The sequence below is a fragment of the Periplaneta americana genome, chromosome 2, assembly GCF_040183065.1.
Source record: "Periplaneta americana isolate PAMFEO1 chromosome 2, P.americana_PAMFEO1_priV1, whole genome shotgun sequence".
NCBI classification, from domain to species: Eukaryota; Metazoa; Arthropoda; class Insecta; order Blattodea; family Blattidae; genus Periplaneta; species Periplaneta americana.
The window spans coordinates 169,163,149-169,182,803 of NC_091118.1; the positions used below are offsets into that span (position 1 = coordinate 169,163,149).

At 33.4% G+C, this 19,655-nt stretch overlaps 1 protein-coding gene across 2 annotated transcripts in view; it reads left to right on the forward strand.

Moving 5' to 3' along the window:
- Positions 1 to 19,655, forward strand: part of orb (polyadenylation element binding protein orb) — a 137,019-nt gene that overhangs the window by 108,603 nt on the left and 8,761 nt on the right. For both annotated transcript variants that reach the window (XM_069818870.1, XM_069818869.1), the window contains 9 exons: positions 6,628 to 6,773; positions 8,618 to 8,736; positions 9,171 to 9,303; positions 11,418 to 11,814; positions 14,438 to 14,514; positions 15,040 to 15,195; positions 15,448 to 15,540; positions 17,013 to 17,178; positions 18,783 to 18,910. In XM_069818870.1, coding sequence (XP_069674971.1) covers positions 6,628 to 6,773; positions 8,618 to 8,736; positions 9,171 to 9,303; positions 11,418 to 11,814; positions 14,438 to 14,514; positions 15,040 to 15,195; positions 15,448 to 15,540; positions 17,013 to 17,178; positions 18,783 to 18,910 — 1,415 coding nt within the window. The remainder of the gene's footprint in view (positions 1 to 6,627; positions 6,774 to 8,617; positions 8,737 to 9,170; positions 9,304 to 11,417; positions 11,815 to 14,437; positions 14,515 to 15,039; positions 15,196 to 15,447; positions 15,541 to 17,012; positions 17,179 to 18,782; positions 18,911 to 19,655) is intronic.

A 19,655-nucleotide genomic window follows, 5' to 3' on the forward strand; every position in this document is an offset into this window, starting at 1 on the left:
GTAGAAGTTAAGGCCATTCAGCTTCTCTACCACTCAACCAGTAGGATAATGGAAAATTACATAATATAATTATAATATATATTATAATATAATAACACTTCCATTTATCTTCCAACACACCAATAGAATAATTATGTAATAATGATGATAATGATAATAATTCAGACCTAAATATAGTGAAATTAATAAATTCAATAATAATAATAATAATATAAAAAAGAATGCGGTTTTTAGGTAGAAACCAATTTTGCCACTTTCTCCTCTGTCATTATTAGGCTCTCTTATAGAGAATGAACAGAAATAGAAGAAAATCTTGAGAAAAATCAATTTTTTACAAGCTTCCATAATGAAGACAAATTTGAGATCCATTCCTAAATCCGTTTACAAATTCTTAAGGCTGGTTCACAATAAACCGGGAACGGAAACGAGAACGGAAATAATGTTAAAATAAATGTATTTAAATGTGAACATTCATAATAGTTAATTGTGAATGCCCACATTTAAATACGAGTACATTTATTTCAATATTATTTCCGTTCTCGTTCTCGTCGTTTCCGTTCCCGGTTCATTGTGAACCAGCCTTTAATGTTCATAATAGGCTACGCTGGAATAATAATAATAATAATAATAATAATAATAATAATAATAATATTATTATTATTATTATTATTATTATTATTATTATTATTATTATTATTATTATTATTATTATTTGTCATACCTAAATAGGTGTAACGAAATTATTAAACTCAATCATGATTATAATTTTAACTTCAATTTGATTGCTTCCGTAAGAAATCGCCTAGCCTGTTCTTGAAAGAGTTATTGTCTGGCAGCCCCTAATCTTCTGAGTAGAGAATTCCATTCACGTAGGACTGAGACGGTAAAAGAGGATGAATATTGGAATGTTCTATGAGGAGGAATTGCTAGGATTTGGCTCTCCTGTGACCTGGTGTTTAGATTGTGATTGGAGGATAAATAGTTAAACCGAGAACATAAATAATTTGGAGTCCTTTCTTCTATGAAAATAAATATCTCACGCTTCCAAATGAAACTGTTACTCACTGTTGATGAAATGTTGGTTATGATTTGACAAATATAAAACTTGGAATCATCGTGTCTTATCTAAATGCACCATTTAGCTATTCTTTATGATACTGAAGAAAAACTTATAGTTCAATAGTAGCATCAGAAATTGGATTTCCAATGTAACGCGAACTAAGCTCACATTTTAACTTGAGTTGGTTACGTTCAACTTAAAATTCAAATACTGCAATTTAAACGCATTTTACTTTTTCGCTTCTCATTAAATGAAATGTAAAGAGAAAATATTTATATAAAACGATTTCAACACTTCCTTCATTTTCGAAAACAAACTGGATTTTTTTTAGTTGTTGACGCATTATCGTTTTACTGTAACTTTTTCAGTTTTTGCGTAGGACATGTAGACTAATATGAGTTTCACGTCGGACAGTTATGCGGGATGAACACAGATTAAAAGGACGTGGAATGGAAAGCGAAGAATTATACGAGTATGTTATTAGCATGGAAGGCGTCGCTGAGGCACCAGCTTCGTCCATTTAGCATTATTCCTGTTCCATTTCTTTATTATGTAAATGTAAGGGATTTTGTTTTGGAACTACATATAATATAAGCTAAATGGAAATTCTTTTTTTATCGATGATGATTAGAAATGTATTAAATATTTTGCGAATTCATGCGGCATCGTCATATTTCGCGTCATGCTAATCATCAGCTTTGAGGAATCGGATTCTTAATTCTTTATTTTCCTCATTTTGAACATAGATGAGGTATCCATATAATATAGCGTAACTCTGATAATTTTTTAGGTAGCAAACCTGACACAAGAAATCGCTTGAGATAGGAGAGGGCAAACTCAAGAAATGAGGGGCATACTGTCTCGTTAAGAAGTGGATAAATTTTCACCTTTTTTTATAGTCTAGAATCGAACCCAGGTTCGTGTAATAAACGTCATCATTTGATAAGCGATAGAAAAAGAAATACAACGTTTGAGATCCAGTGAATTAGTGTCTTTGTTTTGTTAACTTACGTTTAACAATATTTATTCTGACTTCTCAAAAATTGATTCCATTTCAAGTATTCTAAAAAAATTCTACATTTTGGAACGTAGAAATTGATATCCATTGATGGTATTTTCTTCGCATGCAAGAACTTAAAAATGTTATGTATTATATTGAAATATAAAATTAAAGATGCAGTCTATAATCCATTTTTTTGCCGACTTTCGTACTTACACTCCTGGAGAACTCGTTGATATAAATAGTTGTTACATACCCTGTAATGATACACCTGAGATATTGATTTGTGCTGCACGTTAACAGTATCTTCCGGAGTTGTACTTCCTCGTGCTCTTTATGATTTATAAACAGAGACAGAATTAGTTCCAATATGTCGTGCAAATGTAATATGCTTGGAACTCTTCCTCGCTATGAACAGAGAAAGAGAAGGATGGAAAGAATTACGTTGGTTTTTTTAAATTCTTTGTAATGCAATTGTCATTTTTTAAACTGAAACAATTCTGAAGAGGAAACCATTTTTTTCTTGGATAGAAGTAGTCTCATAGTCACTTTATCCATAATAGATCTCATAGCATGTGGTCGAAATGGAACAATTTCCTTTCATGAGAAGCTGTCAACTGTCTTGAACTGGAATTTAACGTAGTTAATAACATTGTCAGCATACAACGTGAGGTGCAGGAATTAGTGTACTCATTTTTTTAATTCCTCTCAGATTAAGATAGATATTAAGATCTCTGCGTGCGTAATTAAAGCTGCAGGATTTTTTTTTCTGGGGCGAAGATATGTCTTCAATAATATTGTTTTGTCAACATTCCAGTGTAAAATTACTGATATTTCTTAGGTCAGCTTTTCGTTTTGTCTATTGTAGTTCATAATAATTTTTAAACACTTATGCTCATTTTCATAGATTTTTGGACTTAGGAATAAATCTGAATTTCTTGTAAGCTTCAGAGTATCAGATTATAATTCTGAATTTGATGCATTAGGTACCTAATATTGTAAATCTGTTTTTTATATGTCTATGTTTGCAGAACAATAATTGCTCATTGTTTCTTATAACATTGTAAAAATTATTTTTCGGTGAGAAGTGTATTATATTTAGCTCTAATTAAGGGTACACCGAATTAAAATTTTAAGATTTGAAGACACTGAACCTACAGTTTCAATTTTTTGCACACACATAATTTGGCATATAAATTGTGTAAGCCTATATACAAATTTTCAGCTGGACTATGTACAATTTTTAATGTTTCTTAAAGAAATTAATTTTAATTTCTTTTTCATATAATATAAAAATTATTTTTAAACTGAAATTTACTTTGTTCAGCATACTGTCATTAATTGACATAGAATTTCAAGTGTGATCATTAGTTTGGCGTAAAAAAAAAAGTTCACTTTACTGTAGCTCAAATGCAAAAGAAAATTGCCACGACTGTACAAATTATTTAAAAAAAATCCTTTGAAATTCTACTGAGATATCCATGCGAACTTTAATACATTATAGATTGTGGGGGGACGGTTAGTACGTGTGGCCGCGAAACCAGGTGGCCCCGGGTTCGATTCCCGGTTTGGGGCAAGTTACCTGGTTGAGGTTTTTTCCGGTGTTTTCCCCTCAACCCAATATGAGCAAATGCTGGGTAACTTTCGGCGCTGGACCCCGGATTCATTTCACAGGCATTATCACCTTCATCTCATTCAGACGCTAAATAACCTTAGATGTTGATAAAGCGTCGTAAAATAACCTACTAAAATAAAAAATAGATTGTGGGAGGTTTGGAAAAAATGCCGTGCAGCTTGCTTAAAATTTGTGGGAGGAGATAGGATTTGAACATGGGCAAAAATGTAAAAACTCGAAGTCTAGAAAAATGTAGTTGAACAACAGAGACTGCATAGAATTTAAAACGCGCACACCTTTAAAAATGGCTGCAAAAGGAGTTATAATTGACGCAAGTTTCTGAAATTTTTTGATGAGTATCTGTAAGAATCCAGATATTTTTAAGGGTAAAAACAAAGCGCGGTAGTCTTGGTGAAAAAGTCATTATTTCGCTTTAAGTTACCTATTTACGAGTCGCAAATGCGTAACTGTTGCATATTATTCTTCTGCGTTTACTGCATGATTAAACATTTAGAACTTCCAGTTCTACAGTAAAAATTCGTGTCTAAAATGTGGCACGAAAATTGTGCGGACAGTATTCAAAATTTATAGTGAACATTAAACTTGCAGGTCCAAAAGAAACTTGTTTCATTTTATAAATTATCCAGTTACACTGAAGTTTCAGCATTACATTTTCTTAAATTAGCATTTGCTATGTAAAAGCTTGCTTTTCAGAAAATTGGTCCTCGAACTTAATTATTCACGACGTTTTATTTTCTTTTTGAGTTAATTTTAATTCAGTAGTAAATTTTTCTAAATGATTGGACAAAACATTTCTGCGAGTTCAACATTAACGCAAACCAGCAAGTTTACGAATATTGTATCTATTTTTTAATGTTGGTACTGTATATTTTAAATGTTTACATATTTTAAATCCTTATTTATAAATATGGAAGATAATGCTGAATTATAAATTCTGCAGGTTGTTGTAATATCATGAATATTATTCTACTTGGTTTTGAAAAAGTGAAGGACTGAAGAATCAAGCGGATATAATATCTAAAAATCACGTACTTAATCTGGGAAATGTACATCTACTTAAAGAAGACGCTTATCTCGATACGGATTGAAATCAGACTGCATTCTTTCGTAACTGGATAAGAATCGATAGTCGCATGCATAATAAGAACATCGCGAAAAATTCAGCATTGGAATGTTGTTGTATCAAGCGGGAGTGGATACCGTAATGTATGATGAAGCTGTGTGTCTCATCCTCTTCACCAACTTCGTCTTTAAAATGTCCCCAGTCAGGCGTCACACACTCGATTCCAAGTCTGAATCGGTCTGTATAGTTTGCTCAAGAGTTGAAACCCCTTCTTCGTATTTTATTGCAACACTGCTTAAACACGTACAAAAAATATATCATTAAGCGAAATAAATTTCTTCCAAGATATTTTATTCTTCGTCTTATTTTCTTTAACTTTGCCCATTGCATCCCCTTTTATTTTCCTTCTATACCTTTCTTCTTTTATATCATCCTACTTTCCTTTATCTTATTGAGATCCCACTTCTTATCGCCTTTTTTCTGTTCCCTCCTTTTTTGTCTCCATCCTTTCTATTTCCTCTTTTATCTCCATTCTTTGTATTTTCTCTTTTTATCTCCATTTCTAGTTCTCCTTTTATCTCCAACATTTCTATTCCCTCTTTTGTCTCCATTCATTGTATTCCCTAGTTTTGTCTCCATTCTTTGTATTCCCTCATTTTGTCTCCATCCTTCGTATTCATTCATTTTGTCTCCATCCTTTATATTCCCCCATTTTATCTAAATTTTTGGTATTCCCTCTTTTTGTCTACAACCTTGGTATTACCTCTTTTTATCTCCATCCTTGGTATTTCCTCTTGTCTCCGTCATTTGTATTCTTTTTTTCTCTATCCTTTTTTTCCTCCTTTTTATCTCTAACATTTGTATTCCATCCTTTGTAATCCCTCTTTGTCTCCATACTTTCTATGCCCTCTTTTGTCTCCGTTCTATCCATTCCCTCTTTCTTGTCTGCATTCTTTCTTTTCCTTCTTCTTTTACCTTTCCTTCTTCCTCTTTGCCTTTCTCCCTACTCTCTTTCGCCGTTCTCTTTTTTCTGCATTGGTTGCTCTGGAAATTGGAACTACAATCACCGATAAAAGTGGAATGTCATTCTTGCAATAAATAACGCAACAATCTTTCGTCGTAAGCAAAGGGAACTATCGTTGATAACTAGAATATAGTCTCTGTGAGCCGTATTCATAGACATTCTCAGCGCGGGCTTCCGGTGGATGATCAGCGAACTAACGTTTTTCGTAATCATAAACCAGTGTTAGCGATATGATATGATATGATACGAATTCCGTACAAGTAACCAGTCGATAGCCGAGGCTAGTTTAGCACGCTCGTAGCGCGGGCTAGCGAAATGTCTATGAATAGCACCCTGTGAGATTATGTGCATATTCATAGGCGTATTAGACTAAACGAAACTTCGGAACTTATTGCGCATGTATGTATCGACGACATTGCGCTTGTTTTCGAGTGCAATGAATTTCGTAATGGACATATACCATCAATATTTCTAATATTGCACAACCCGATGATAATTGTGTAACAATTTGGAGAACGTTGAAAGGTTATGAAACGCCGTTCCGTACTGTGCAAGGAACTTTCAGTGAAAGCTGTGGAACAGCGTCCCGACTAGTAGCTTAATGATTTTTTTTTTCCATTTGATTATGTTTCAATTTTTTCTGTGAAGGAAGTTAGTAGGGTTAGAGTTTCTCTCTACACAATAAAAATAAAATGGAATATGTGAATATTATGTAATGTTTTTGAAGTATTTTCATTCTTTACAAAATGACACGAGTGTTAAACCGTTAATCTGAATTTATTTTTTAGCATAAAAAACACGTATTTTAAATGTACTTTCAGTAAGATAAATGTCTATCTTTCAGGGGAAACCATGATGTCCATATCAGAGTTATTGGGTCTCAACCTTCCACGAGGTCCCCTGCTTGGGAACACGAGTCCATTAGGAAGTAGTACTCATTATGGTTCACCCACAACAAGTCCAAGTAACCCTTTTCATCGCAGTTTTCAGGTAAGTGCATTAACGACTACAGTGAATATTGTAAATATATTTAAATTGATACTTAAATATCACATGTGTAACCTCGTTCATTTTCAAAATAAGTACCGGTATTTATAAACATAAGAACAGCAAACATACATAAAATTATATTAGTAATATTAGTGCGGGGAGTTTATATATTAAAAATCAGAAAACATGCTTGAATTTATATACTTCAAATTGCTGAAATATATATTAAAATAAATCGTGGATTTATGGTAAGTAGTAATACTTTTCACAGAGACTTCCAAGGAAATGGTTGTTGTTATTACGGTATTGTTGTTGTTGTTATTATTATTATTATTATTATTATTATTATTTCCCCCCCCCCCTTCCTCTCATTGGTGCTCTCGGAAATATTGCAGAAAAGATAGCTGTAAATCTATCGTACATCAAGAATGAGACTGGACTACCTTTGCAGAGAACAATAATTTGTACTACATTCAGAAAATAATTCTTCACATAATCATACAGATTGTCTATCATCACAACCTTTTTAACTGCAAATCTAAAAATTTAATTCTTTCTCGATTGCAGTTATTTTCGTAACTCAAGAGTTGTACAGATGATGATGCAAATTAGAATAACTTTTACACAAATATACTGTACATTATCATTTGCTACTGACCATTACAAAAAATTGTTCACCACTTATTTCGACGTTATGCTCAATATTACTTACTTGTATTACTTCACCATTACTTCATTACGAGAATATATCTCGCTTAAACAAATTCATCGAATCCATATTTTACTCTGAGTAACCAACATGTGTTCTAATAAAAAATAATTGTTGATCTCTAGGATATCTTGAATGGATTTTTACTAGTAAAGGAAAGTGTCTTGATTTAACATAAGTCTACTATATCAAGTAAATTTAATATGTAGACTTGTCCCAAACAAAGCGAGTTTCCTAATTCTGACGAATGCAATAGCTGTATAACATTTAAACTTATTCCAAACGCTGTTTTTCTTGTACTGCAGGATTATAAAACAATAAAGAAATAACATACCGGTATCAAAATTTTCAAACGATGGGTAGTTTGACATTATGCTCTAAGAAGAATAAGTTGCTATGACAGCAGTGATGTATTCAAATATTATTGAACGGAAAACCGCTTCATAAGATTAATTTTATGGCGCAAGTTATGCCGTCATAATAGAAGTAATTAAGTTTCAGTTGGCATAGTAATATCTTAAAGAACTGGTACAATAATGTGGCATATTATGGACGATTTTGGCCAACAGTAAAGACTGTTTATAATGCGGTGTAGCCTACAAAAATAGTATATTATGTATCAAGTATGAAAAGCGAAACTTCAGTGGACGAATCCATTGTTTCCGAATGAGGTGCATCCAAGTCCGGAATATAGGATGAGTCCCCTAAAGTTTTTTTTACGTACGTGATACACACAGTATTTTACTAAAAGCTCTCTAAATTGTACTATATGAGGAATTTGAAGTTTAATGATTTGCTTCAAAAGTAAAAGAATCTGTCATATTGAATCAGTTCGTTTCCTTAAAAGTCCATTCAAGTGTGTTATAACGACTTCAGCGGCTCAACCTGCTGAAGTTCAGTTTTTGGACTGATAAAAGCAACTGTTTTAGAAATCATGTACTAAAAAGTGACTTTAAAGCACACTTATGCACTTACACAAAAGTTATATAAATAACTACTACATTACGTTTATGATAGTTCCTGTGAAAAATGCGTGACATATTTTGTATTTTTTGTAATATTTCTTTCATATCATACTCACAATCCATATTTGTATTAGTGGCGACTTTTGATAACATACTTTTCCCTCCTTCAGTATGAAGAGCCAAGACACGATATGTCCATGCCTTTGAGAGTCTTACAACGCAACATGGACTCACCCCTTCACTCATCACAGTGTTACCCACGGACATTTCGTGGATCTCCACCATACAGGTAATATTCTCACCAAGTTTATTCTTTCTACAGATAGCGAAACTTAGAAAGATAAGTAATGCTTAACATTGAACGAATTAAAATATCTTTTCAAGTTTTATACAAAGTTCAATAATAGATGCACTCAATATGAAAACAATGGTCGCTTTTGTAATTTAACCGACTGTTAATCACAAGATTACAGGACAGAATAAATGGGTGGATGCTTACAATAGTTACAATATATATATCAATATTGTTGTCCCACCTGCTAAGGAAGTGGTAACTGATATTAAAATTTTCTAAAGGTTAATGTCGACGGATAAAAGGAAATATAATGAAAATAGTACAATATGCATACCTCACAATACTCTTGACAAAAAATATATATATTATATTTTAAAAAATGAGTAAATACATGAACTTTATCATTGTGATTTTTTTATTTTGTGCAGTGACTGTAGCAGTCCAACACTGGAGCAAGCTTTGCTCTTTAAATGTGCAACCAGTGGTTCCCGTTCAAACTCACCTGCAGATTCTGAAACGAGTGGTGTGAGCAGTATTGATGGCAATATCTCTGATCTCATGGTAAGAAAGAGTAGTTCATTGTGACTTACGTTTAACTAGGGGAGTTGTTGATATGTTGTGATGCACATGGAAACCTGTACTATAGTAGTACAGTTGAGTTATTTTCTTTCTTTATCTTTCTTTCTTTCTTTTTCTTTCTTTTTCTTTCTTTCTTTCTTTCTTTTCCTTTCTTTCTTTCTTTTTCTTTATTTCTTTCTTTTTCTTTCTTTTCCTTTCTTTCTTTATTGCTTTTTCTTTATTTCTTTCTTTTTCTTTTTCTTTATTTCTTTCTTTTTCTTTATTTCTTTCTTTTTCTTTCTCTTTTTCTTTATTTCTTTCTTTTTCTTTTTCTTTATTTCTTTCTTTTTCTTTATTTCTTTCTTTTTCTTTATTTCTTTCTCTTTCTTTTTCTTTACTTATTTAGTTCGTTCTTTATTTCTTTTTTTTTCTTATTATTCAGAATAAAAAGTACTTGCAATTTTAAAATATGGGTATTATCCTGCTTGTTACAAGTAACTAGTTCAAGGTGCAAGAAACTTAACAGACGAATTTGTCCAAAATAATTCTCCAACAATTGCTGCTGTTATATTTTTACTTTAATTAATGTGTACAAAAATTAATTCATTAATTTCCTTCATATTTTCATTATGATTTCCAAGTAAAAGAAAAAAAGCTTGCAAGAAAACATGATTAACAGAGTTAGCACTGAAGGGGAGTGAGGAGAGGGTAAGGGAGGGTAGTGTAGCTAATAGTATCTGGAAATTCACATGTTTAATTTGTCAATTCATCTTTAAATTTTAGGTTGACATTTTTGTTGGTTATTCTGTGTTTTTGTATAAATTGTCATTTAGGCCTATTATAAAGTAGAATTAGGATATACATTGTAATTACTTACTTATGTATCATATTTAGTCAATATTTCATTATATGTAAGCTCCTTAATGTGCATGATAACGATTTTATATTTAAGTATTACCATTAATTTTATTGCTTTTGCTACGGTATTTCTATTGTTTTAATGTATATTTCACTTCTGGGAAGAGAAGGCCTCATGGCCTTAACTCTACCAGAATAAATAGATAAATAAATAAATAAATGGAGCATAATTTAAAAAAATTCTAGAGCAAGAAACTTCGAAAATGAGTGGTCTTTCTAATAAAATTAATCGAGATTATAGGGGCTATCGTGATGCCACTGACAACTTATCCACCTTAAGTTCTGCAAATTAGAATGCACTCTTCCAAAATTCAAGATGTTAGTATTGTCATTGCTATGAACTGAACTAAACTATAGAAATAATATGCTACTGCTATCGTCCAACTAGTGGTAAAAGGAAATCGAATGTTTCTTAAAACCAATTACTCAAAACACAAAGAAGACAATGTGCAGTATACAGAATTTATACACAAAATAGTTGAACAGACTGGACAGACAGTCGCAACTTCAAGGCCTGAAACTGGACAAATCTTTATAGCAAAACATTTAGACCAGTATCTTAAATTCCGATCATGGAAGTGGGAAGGACTGTATCTGAACGAACCAGTCGTCTAGACATTGGAAACAAAAATGAATTTCTTAAATATTTAATCGAATTTTAATTTGATGAATTTTCACTAAATTATTGTGTACACGTCTCACTGTGAAAGACAGTATGTCTCGTATGTCTGCGCCTGTCTTTCTGTCTCATGTGTCCACGTCTGATTGTCTTTCTGTCTTTCCTGACAAAGATAATAAAATTCTTAAGCAAGTCTTAAATTTGATGAAATGGAAAAGGAATCTACCATTAAGATATTATATTTCAGATTCACAATGTGGGAGGAGTGGGGAATAGGCTAAATGATCGACAGACATAATTTTTTCTGAAACATGTCTCCCATGTTAAAGTTTGTCTCTATTCAGTGTTTGCTTTAAGAGTATTGTAAGTAAGTAATTAGTTATTTCTTACTGATGCCACATAGCAAAGCAAGCTGTGACCATAACTAACACAAGAAATGAAATAATTGAGGTATTAGGAACTAATCAGTGCATGATTTAAAATAAAGTTGTGTTTTTACCTTCCTCCAATGACAGCACATAGATGTTAGACTACTGTACTCCATAGTCACCCTCTTGAAATAAAATGTGTTGTTTTTCAGAACTGCCTAAGTTTGACTCAATCCCCTGGATCATTGTCAAGTTTACAATTGGGGAGTCCTGAACAAGACATAGTAAACAGACACGCTCTTCAGCAAGCCATGAGGCCAATACAACAGTCCACACTGCGCTACTTCCAGCAGCAGCAACAACAACAGCAGCAACAGCAACAACAGCAACAGCAGCAGTCATTGCAAGCTACGTTATCGTCACTGCTGCAATATCCACTGCATCCCAACACGTCGTCCCTGGGACTGGAGAAACCCTGGGTGTTTCCTACAGGATCGCCTCCTCAAGAAAAGCCTTGGTTGCCATTGTCTCCTACAGCTGGTTTGCCTTCTCCCATACCGAACTCTAACTCACTGGAAAGAGCAGCGCAATTCCACAGGAATGCAGCGTGTATGTATACGCGGTTAATATTGCATCTCAGACAATATAGAGCAATTGAGTTGATTCTACGATGCAAGGTGGATTCGAAAATTCAGGTCTCCTTTCTTTATATAAAAGTAGGTGTAGGGTTTTAAAAAAAAAATTGGACGAAGAGGAAAACATTTTGAGTGCATCTTACTCACTAAATATTCTTTTTTAACCCTTTGTGGCATAGTGGTTATTCAGAATAACCACCGCTTTCTCCCTTTCTAAATTTTATGGCACAGATATTCCACCAAGGAACCACCTCTTGAGTATACATAGAGGTGCTATCTGTGTTTTGAAATTGTGTGTAGAGTTAAAATGTTGAAAAAAATTGATTGAAGCTTTGGTATGATCCATGATATGAAAAATATAAAAAATTAGTTTGTGCTTCAAAGGGTTAATATTTCTGCTCAATAATTCTCTACTTCGTTTACGTGTTGAGATACCCAGGGTTGGATCATTGTATAACTTAAAAATGGTGTTATAAACAAATAATAAAAATATGAAGTGAGATTCATTTGCTGCTAAGCATAAACATCAGAGTACAAGATGAAAGTAGCCGTTCCTGTGGCTCAAGTGCTAATGCGTTAGTTTTCCAGCCAGGTGGCCCATGTTCAATCCTGAGCCAGGTCATGATTGAATTTCTGGTGGACAAATCAAACGTTGGAAAGGATTTTTCTTGGGGTACTTCCGTTTCCCTCTGTCATTCCACTAACACATTCCACCTTCCTCTTATTTCATCTATCATTTGCAATAATTAAAAATTGACTGGATGAAGTTTTAGGGTGTAGTATGGGTTTCCAGTGCTATTACAGAAAGGGCTTAGGGCTCCAAGCCTCGGAGTCATAGGATTTATGAGGTAATTATCTAGGAATGGGACTGGCTCTGTCAGAGCTGAGGCAGGATGGCCCAACTGTCAGCATCGAATTTACTAATGTCACCCATGTAGGATTGCCAACTTTTTAAAGAAAATATGGGAGACTAAGGAATCGACAAAATTTCACATAAAAAATTGACGAATTATTCGGTTCAGTTACTAAAATAAGTATGAAACTTATAAAAGAAGTTTTACTGTGTGTGTTTATAAAAGTTTTACTATAAAGAGGAATGTTAGTGTTAACATTCAGTGTAAGTGATTAATGTGTAAATGTAAGTTAATTTTTAATGGTATTGGAGTTTTTAGAAAGAGAGGGTGGGGGGGGGGGAGAAAGAGTAAAAATGAATATACGAGAACCCAATTGCTTGAATTGAAGTAGAACAAATATTCTAGTTTGATGCTGGTAAATGGATAACCGAATATAAAAATATGAGAAATTAAATATTTCTGTTTATATTCTGTATCAGATTAGGCTTACATACGGGCTATTCCATCTCAAATCGATCGAAATATAGAGAAAATTGACCTTGCAATTTTTAAATACTGTACAATGAAACTTTTTCTGTCCGTAGACAACTATGATACAATGCTCTGTGCAAAGTTTGAGGCATCAGAACTTCATAGTGTTTGAATTAAAAATATTTTAATTTATCGTATTTTCATAAAATTAGCAACTTTAAAATGTCGTGGCTCCGAAACCCTTTCACCCAATGATCAAAATCATGGTTTATTTTGATGCTGAAAAGTTGAAGTTTATATTGACATGTAAACAGTTTTTCTTACTTTTTTATGGAAATGGAGAAATTTAGATTTTTCTTAATTAAGACACCTTTGCCCACGAAAAAATATTTTTAAAATATATTGTTAGATTCCGCATTGAAAGTACAAATAAACACGTATTTTTTATTGGTGCAACGTTAATAAGAAAGTATTGAAAAATCAAATAAAGAAAATAAATAGTACGCGCGTGAGCTAACCAGCTGACTGTGAGGCCGGAACTAGCCTAGGCAAGCAAGGCCAGGAGACATAAACACGTCTAGTAGCGCATAGCTGGGCTAGCTTTATCACATGTTTTCATAAACACAGGAGTAAAATAACGCCCAATGCTCGCTTATCTTCATCTCTCGGCCAGTGCGTGCTGTGTTGCGCCTTTCAAGTCTAGGTATGTGAAAATAATTTATTTAATACCCCCGAAACTTATTGCCCTGACACTAAGCAAACAATGCCGAATCCCTCTTAATAATGCAAGGTTTTTTCTCAATATTTTTTTACATTTTTACAAATGGGCAAAAAGCCTAAAAGTAAATAAAATCAGATTATCTGTCTCTCTGTATACAATAAAAATAAGGATTACTTCTTATCATAACCTACCAAATGTCAGCTTCAAAATTAGCTCTCGTTCATTGTTCTGCAATAAATGGTTTCAGAGCTCTGAGCGCTGAAAGAGGCTTGTTTTTCTGAAATACGCTAAATTTGTCGCTCAATACGATAACCGTTTGACTTTCGATAGTAAATTTTTGCAAATGCACTCTCCTCAGCACCTTGTATAAATAGGGAAAAAATTAGAGTATAAAAAAATGCGAGGTTTTTTACTGATCGATTTCATATGGAATAGCCCATACGTACCATAATATAAAGTTTTAAGTTGTAATAATATTATTATAAACCCTTTGTTAATCGAATTAATTGAAAACTTGATTACTTTTTTGTAAGTATAGAATTTTGTTTCAGCTCTTTACGAAGCCACTTGTTCCTGGAGTGGAAACTTGCCACCACGAACACAGAAAAATGTATCTTATTCTTGTAAGGTAAGGAAGTTATTCATGACTTGCGAAATTTCACACTAAAACATCGTAATCTCATGAAAAGACCCATCCACACTTAATTTATAACTATGAAATGTGAGTCGTGCAGGGCACCATGAATACAGGTGAGGGAGAATTACTAAGAGAGACTTATAAATGATACTTTGCCAACTTAATTCGTTTTTGCTTGTGTGCTTGTGGATGGTGTTCGTGGTGTAGCATCTTAATTTCAATTTTTATGTTGACAATTTAGACAAAATTGGAATTCAGAGGGTTTTATAATGCATCACGGGGAGGGGGTGGAAGAAAGAAAGAAACTCTGGAATTAATCTATGGAGAAGGACAACACTAACAGCAAGCAGTTCAGATGCTTGTAGCTTGAAAAGGGGCGATCATTGTTAATTTTGAAACCTTTAAACGATAAAAATTGTACTGAAAAATTAACCTCTCATATGTCTGGAATATTCTTACCTAATTCTAATACGATATTTTAAAATTGTATGTAAAGCAACAAAAATTTTGTTACAGATATTTCTAGGCGGTGTTCCATGGGACATAACAGAATCAATGCTAGTAACAGCATTCAGAAAATTTGGTCCTATAAGAGTGGAGTGGCCTGGCAAGGATCAAGCAGCATCTCAGCCCAAAGGCTATGTTTATATAATCTTTGAATCTGAGAAACAGGTACTGTATATTACACATTCCTACACGAGTGTACAACAGTGTTCTCATAAAGTTCACTCTTGAAACATAGACAGCTTTGTGCTGATTGCTCTTGAGTGATGACTCTTTGTATTTATTACCCAGGACAAAGCTAAAGGTTTAACTTGTTTTTAGTTTCTGGAATTAAATGAATGTATCAAATCCATTAAAATTTAATATTAAAATAAATACTTTATACTCTGAATATAAACTGTAATATATTTTCTTTTTAAGGTGAAGGCACTTCTTCAGGCTTGTACACATGACGTCACCAGCGGTGGCAACTGGTACTATAGAATCTCATCACGAAAAATGAAATCTAAGGAGGTAACTACAGTTGTAATTCATTATAATATTTATTTAGTTAATAAATAATTACCTTAATAATAATATATAGAGTATTTAATAAGAAAATTCTCGAATTATTGAAATTTTTATAATGTAGTGTACTTCAGTTCATTAGCTTTAAGAATTAAATTGAATTCATGGCACCATCACTGCATGACTAAGGTAAGTGACACATTGTTACAGTATGAAATAATAATATTATAATTTAACATGTATTCACAGCTTGGTTTATTGGTTTCTCTCCCATCAATGCGTCCAGATACATGCAACATAAACAAAAGGAAAAATCAGCATACATAAACAAAGCGGTTCAGTACGGAATATGTAATACAAATGTAAACTTAAGTATTCGTACTTCATGCTCAGTAGTCTGCTTAAAGTTAGACTCAGACTAAATCCAGACAAATCACAAGTTATAGTAATGGGATACCAACGAATATTACCTAACCAAAATAGATCTACTGTTCTCCAACGAGGAGATAAACCGTGAAAGGAATGTGCTTACTATTGCGTCATCTATTGGAGCGAAGTAGATAGATAATATTAGAGTTATAACGTCAGTTTAAAAATCATGCGCTCTCCTGCATATGTTATTTCCTGTATGGAAGGATTAAGAGATCAGGAGATTAACCGTGATCTAATTTTGTAACTAGGATAGTATAAAAATGTGTATATCAGCGTTATTGTTTGTGCTGTGAGACTTAGCCAATAGAGATACGAGTACCCACTTGTGTGACTTGACATCTTATGACAAAATTCATTCACAGCATCACCCCGCTCCCTCTCATTCCCTGGAGACTTTCTCGTGGTTGGGGTACAGTAGTCACTGTATCGAACACGAAAGTAAGTAATACCACATTTAAATATAACAAAACGGTAAAAAATTTAGGAATATATTTAGATTCAAATTTAACTTTGTAAAGTCAAGTGACTTACACATGTAAGAAAACTTTTTCTATAATTCATTCCCTAAAACACTTGACCAACGTTCTAGCTCTTAGCCTAAAAAAGAATCTCATTCAAACTTTAGTGATGCCCCACATCGATTATTGCGATTCTCTATTCACGAATCTAAATATTAATCTTGCCCACAGATTACAGTATGTTCACAATATCTGCATTCGTTTCGTTTGTAACATCAGAAAATTCAATCATGTAACAACTTCACTAGAACTGTAGTCTTGGAATCCACTTAAAACCACGGCCCCTCAACTCACTCTTATTACTATTTAAAATCATGTTGTTAATGTTCATTGTTGTGATTATGAATGGGCATGTTACGTAACTACAACTTTTAAGAGCTTATAATGTGAGGATGAGGATTAAGAAGAGAAAGTGGTAAAGAAAGGCTAATTGCAGAAAAGGGAGAAAAGTATGGTGATGGCCAGCACATTGATTATTCCCATGATGTAAAGGAATATGTTCATAACGACATAACACGGATGTTTCAGGTACAAGTAATTCCGTGGGTTCTTAGTGACAGCAACTATATAAAGTCTTCATCACAGAAGTTGGATGCAAAGAAAACTGTGTTTGTTGGTGCATTACATGGAATGTTAAATGCAGAGGGACTTGCCAAGATAATGAATGACCTATTTGACGGTGTTCTTTATGCAGGCAAGTGTACAGACAGTATATATTATAAGCAGTGGAGGTGAGTCCTATGCGTTCAGTGGTTCAGAGAATCCCCAGGAAAAATAATTTGTTTAAATAAATTTATTTATAATTTACACTATCATTCTTTGTTTCTTGCTCATCTTTAATAAGTTTACTTGCTGCTGTATTTTTGTCATATGAAAACGTATGAACCGCAGAAATCAAATACATGCTTGTAAGCTTCCGAGGTTCAATTTCTCCTCTGAACTTTGCCAGGCCAGCCTCTGGATTTGCATGCAGAGCGAGAGGCAAGGAGAAATGCTGCATGGCAAACATGTGGTTACGCTGATGTTTCGACCAGCACAGCTGTAGTTACGTTATCATGAGAGAGCCGACATGCGAAAGACTTCATGATGCAAACCGAAAGTTAGCTCCAATCTGTAGTTGAGATCACGCTTTCAATACATTTACCTGTGTGTTATTGATTGTTGTATTTATTAATGGTTCCTTACAATTCTTTAAATGTCCATTTAGTCTTTCTTGGTGTTTGTCTTAATATATTCATCTGTGAGTGTGACCAGTGTTCATTACCAAAGAAAATGGAATAGTGTTCAATATCTTTTACAAACAAATTTTTCAGTTTTAATCTTGAAAGACGAGTGTAAAATAAAGAAGCTTGGAAGGCCGTTACCTTAACACAAACAAGCCGAGGTAAGACATTTTGCAGGGCTTTTAATGTAAAAAAAAATATGAAAGAAACAGCTGGATTTGCAGTTGAGAATCTACAAATAAATTATTTTGTTTTCTATGCCTGCTGTTTGTTAAGGGTAAAGATACGATATGGGCATGCACTGGTGTGTCAGATTCAAGCCATTTGACACAGAAAATTAAGACGCATGAGGAATCTATTGCTCACAAGAATGCTTTCCTAGATTTATCAGTCCTTGGAAGAACAGAAATTAGGCAACAGCTTAGCTCAGCTTTCAGGCAGAATATTGAAAGACAGAATGATAACGTAAGGAAAAATCGCTGTGTTCTTTCGAAGATAATTCATCATCATCATCATCATCATCATCATCATCATCAGGCTCATTTTAAGGCAGTTATCTACTTTAAAGAACTGTAGTATTTTTTTAATTTTTCAGAAATGAGATATTGTTTAAAATGTTGGAAAACTATGTAATATCATAAAAGTAGTGAACACTTTGTCGTGTTAGGCACGAACCACCACTGATTATAAGGTTTAGAAATGTATTTCATATAATAAAACCAAATGTTAAAATTTCTTTACTAAATACAGTAAGTATGGAATTCAAACTGTTATCTTGGTACTCTGAATTAAAATCACTATATTCTTGTTTCAGTTAACCCAATTTCTTTACTAGATCTTACTTGCGTGTGAAACCTTTACCTGTAGCTAATAAACTAGAGTTTACCTTAAGCCGTTGTTACATTTTTTTCTTAATTTTAGAGTTAGAATTGGAAAATATTTCACAATTAGTAAAAACAGTAATTCACCCTACAAAATTACTAACATTGTCAGTTTTATTCTATATGTCTTTCAGTTATATAATTTCAAAATTATGTACGTAAAAATGATTAGCTATGTGTTGTAATTTTAACAGGTATTGACACAGACAAACACAAATATCCAATCGGATCTGGCAGAGTAACATTCAACAATCCACGAAGCTACATGCGTGCTGTGGCAGCTGCCTTTATTGAGATTAAGACGAGCAAGTTTACCAAAAAGGTAATATACTGTATGTTGTTGTTGTTTTCTAATGCCAGGCATTTGACAATGAAGTCATTTGACCTCTTGCACTCCAATATACTGTATGTGACATGAAGACTGCAAACAACCTCCCATTCATAATTTTTATTGCATAACATATTGGAGTTAAATGTGTTTAGCATATTCGCTCTTGTGTAGGAATTTTATTGGTATTCAAACTGGTTCTAGTATTTTAGAAGATGCATAACTTAATGTCTCGTCTTCATCGATTTTTAAAGTTAGAAATCACAGTTTCCTAGTTTTGTACACCATAGAGGTGAATGTTGATTCCCCCCCCCCCCCCATAAGAGTAATCCTCCCTTTTTGCTGTTTGGTCAGTGTTTAGTTGAAATTCATAGCAGAGTAAAATGAAAAGTTCGTGACTATTACTGTGAATGATTGTAGAGCCCTCGGGCTTCTTCAATCTGAGCATTAGGAGGCAAGTTGTTGCTATTAAAGAAATTATTCCCAAACTAAATTCAGCATGCTTGCTATTATAGTCCCGTCACTCTAATTTCCTGCAGCCAATCACGTTGCAGGTCGGCTACATTGAAACGTGTGCGTCTTGTGATTCGCTGATGAAGATGTTATGCATTTCCTAAGTCTGGATAAATACTTAATATATAATCGCCCGCCATTTTGGCTCTTTCGTTGGCGTTCGCAGAAAGCACACGAGCACGTTATTTGCCGCTCAATTATTTGCTGAATTACAATGCGTTAGATT